This window comes from Nicotiana tabacum, chromosome 22, assembly GCF_000715075.1.
Source record: "Nicotiana tabacum cultivar K326 chromosome 22, ASM71507v2, whole genome shotgun sequence".
Classification (NCBI taxonomy): domain Eukaryota; kingdom Viridiplantae; phylum Streptophyta; class Magnoliopsida; order Solanales; family Solanaceae; genus Nicotiana; species Nicotiana tabacum.
The window spans coordinates 148,749,649-148,753,357 of NC_134101.1; the positions used below are offsets into that span (position 1 = coordinate 148,749,649).

Consider the following 3,709-nt stretch of genomic DNA (forward strand, 5'->3'; position numbering starts at 1 on the left):
CCTATGAGGGTGCCAAGCAGAGGAGGAAAGAAGTACATCTTTGTGATAGTTTATGACTATTCCAGATTCACCTGGACTTTGTTCCTCAGGACCAAGGATGAAACTTTGAAGTATATGTTGCCTTTGTCAAGAAGATTCAAATGAAAATGGGTAATAAAATAGCCTGCATCAGGTCTGATCATGGGACGGAGTTTGACAATGTCAAATTTGATGAGTTATGCACTAAAATGGCATCACTCACAATTTTTTATCTCTAAGAACACATTAACAAAATGGTGTTGTGGAGAGGAAGAATAGAACTCTTGAAGACATGGCAAGAACAATGCTTATTGACAGTGGGATTGCAAAGTATTTCTGGGCAAAAGCTGTCAATACTGCGTGCTACTTAGTGAACAGGTGCATGATCAGGTCACTTCTGAACAAAACTTCATATAAGCTACTAAAAAGGTTTGATATGGAAACATCAAAAGTCATTGACACTCTCATTGTCATAGCCACCCATCTAGACATGGATGAACCTGGTTCCCCTATAAATAAGACCATGTATAGAGGGATCATAGGGTCACTCGTGTATCTCACTGCAAGTAGACCAGACATTGTTTTAAGTGTGGGTCTTTGTGCAAGGTTTCAATCCAATCCAAAGGAGTCTCATCTGAAGACTGCCAAGAGAATACTGAGATATCTTAAAGGAACGCAGGACCTGGTCCTTTATTATCCCTCAGGTGATAGCTTTAATCTTATTGGATATGCTTACACTGATTATGCAGGATATCTGGTGGACAGAAAAAGCACTTCTGGAATGACACATTTTATAGGCTCCTGATTAATCTCATGGAGACAAGGAAGTAGAATTATATGTCACTCTCCACTGTAGAAGCTGAATATGTAGCAGCTGCCTGTTGTTGTGCTCAACTTCTATGGATCAAGCAACAGTTGGAAGACTTTGGAGTGTTCTCGGACTGTGTGCCTCTCTTATGTGACGATACAAGTGCACTCAACATGGCAAAAAATCAGTTCATCATAAGAAGACCAAGCACATTGATGTACGTCATCACTTCCTGAGAGACAATATTGAAAAAGGGCTTATATGCATGAAATTCTGCAGCACTGAAGATCAAATTGCAGATATATTTACCAAAGCCCTGAGCAGAGAACACTTCGAGCAAAATCATCTAGCATTGGGGTTGATAAAACCAGATTGAGAACCTGGTTCCTCAATGATTGGCTATGAAAGAAATGTTCATGTAAACTCAACTAAGAGGTGTTTTCTGACAAAGTCTAACTCATCTCTATACCGTTACAGGTAGACACGAATAATGATTATAGAGTAAATAAGTAGTTGAGGCTGTATACACTGGTAAAAAGGGCAAAGCTTATAGATAAGAGATCAATCAGGGACCTGGTTCTCCTAACACAAGTTAGTAGTTTCTCTATTCTCCCATGCACAATTCTGAACAATTAAAACAAGTGTCACATCATCAGCATGTCAGTTTTTTTTTTGGTTTTGTGTCTTTTGAACACAAACTTGCCACCGGTTATTAATCGACCCAACTCCCTAAAACTTGCTGCCCTTTATAACCGATCCCTCTTTCATCATAAATACATCTATATCTGTCATCACACTCCACACATCAACACTTCAAGACATGTTTCCTATTCTTTCTCTTTTTAGTTCACTAAATCTTCTCTCTTCTTTTCACCATGGCTGAAAATCAAATAATTTCTAGTGTCACCAAGTCCTCACTAGTTGAAACACCAAAGCCAGACCCCCCTGATAACCCAAAACCTAGAACGGAGTCATCCCCGCACTTTGTCTCCTCTCCTACCCATTCGAGTTCCAGGTCTCAAAAGAATCACAAAGAATTAGCTCCCACAAGAGGTATTTCCCAGAGCTCTTCTCTTACCTCGCTAGAAAAGAGGATGAAACAAGTATTAACGAGAATGAAGAAAATCGGGAAATTTCAAGTTCTCCAATAGAAGAAGGGTCAAAGGTAGACTATACTAAGGGAAATAAAATCGTTGACCCAACAAAGACTGCTCATGATCCCTTGTCCACAGGTATTGCTCCTACTTCTCCTGAGGTTCTCATGGATCTACAAGAAAAGGAAGCCATAGAAAATATCTTGTCCATCGCCAATGAAGGGTTTTTTGTCGAAGGAAGCGAGGATGGTCTTAAGACTTAGGGGGAAGCATCTGAGCCTATTGGAGAGGATAATGAATTTGTGCCTGTTGAACCTTCAACACAGGAAGGTGCTACTGGGGACCCTACTAGAGGACTTGATCCGCCTTCTGAGGATCCAACTCCGGGTCTCTCTTAGGAACCCCAAGTCAGTACTGACCATGCTTCCTCTCCTCATTTAGATGTTGAGCCTCTAAGTGTGATTATACCTGAGACAAGCCCTGGTTTTGAATAACAAAAGGAGGATAGTGAAGAAGATTCTGATAATTTACCAATCCCCAGTCTGCCTAGGCGTAGAGTAGTTATTGGTGAAGAGCCAATTCCTAAGCGACCCACAACAATGTTGCAAAAGAAGGAGGCTTTTGAGTTTGCGCCTAAGAACAGTCAAGCTAAGTCAATGAGAAGAAAATTAGTCAAAGATGGCAAAGTTGTAAATGAGAAGATAGTGTCTGTTGTGAATGTGGATGAAGAAGGACCAAAGGAACCTAGTACGTTGACTAGGAAGTTATCACAAAAGCATGGTCTTTTCAAGCCAAAAGGGGGATCTTTTATGCTTGCTAAGAGTCTGACTAAATCTGGTGATGATGTTGCTACTAAGAATGTGGTGAAAGGATTAGGTGAAAATCTATAAAGTTTGATATAAGGGAGAAGAGTGCTCGCAAGACTGCTAAGAGAAAGGTTGATACTGATGAGGAACCTGGTTCCTCAAAGAAGGCCAGAGTTGGTGATCTGGGGAGTGCTGCGAAAGAGAGATTGAGAAGTCAAATGGTACTTTGGGGATGCACATTTGACTCTGATGTCTTGGAGGAGGCTGATATGAGACAATTGGTTGAGATTCGTTATTTACAACAATGGGCACACTTGTTCACAAGTGATGCTGCTAGAGTATATGAGGAGGAAGTTCAAAGTTTCTATGCCGGCTTGTTCAAGAGTGAAGATGGTCACATTTGTGCCTTGGTAAACGGAGTTGATATGGTAATGGACTCTGCCTTGCTAGGATCTATTCTTGATGTGCCTACTGAAGTGCTATCTAGTGTTCAGGGTGCTTTTACTCAGAACTTCAGAAACACAATCTTGAAGGACAGAGCAGTTCAGCAGGGGGAACGGGTTCAGAAGAAGGCTTTCCTTCATGTTTACCAACTACTATTTGAGATGGTAAACAAAGTCTTGTTGTCTCGAGCTGATCGAAGATCCAGCACCTCTCGTGCAGGCCTGTTCCTCATGGAAGAACTAGACAATTTCACTACCGTCAATCTGCCTGGGATCATGATAGAGCACATGAATAAAGTGGCAGACTTTAAAGATAGTAATCATGGGTTGTCGTATGGGTTCCTTCTTGCCAAGGTCTTTGAGCACTTCAAGGTTCCTCTCGGACTAGTTAAAGTGGGTGCCAAGAAGAAAACTTTTTCAAAAGGCACTCTTGAAGAATGTGAGTGTATAGAGTAATTGGGAGGGGTTGCAAGCACGTCTACAATATCTCAGTTAATAAATGCTGAAAACAATACTACTACTGAGATAAGGAAATTAAAT

At 41.0% G+C, this 3,709-nt stretch overlaps 1 protein-coding gene across 1 annotated transcript; it reads left to right on the plus strand.

Annotated features, from left to right (window-relative positions):
- Positions 1–310: 310 nt before the first annotated feature.
- On the plus strand, positions 311–823 carry LOC142176104 (secreted RxLR effector protein 161-like). The gene has a single exon (XM_075243172.1). The coding sequence runs from the start codon at positions 311–313 to the stop codon at positions 821–823; it is 513 nt and encodes a 170-aa protein (XP_075099273.1).
- The last annotated feature ends 2,886 nt before the right edge of the window (positions 824–3,709 follow it).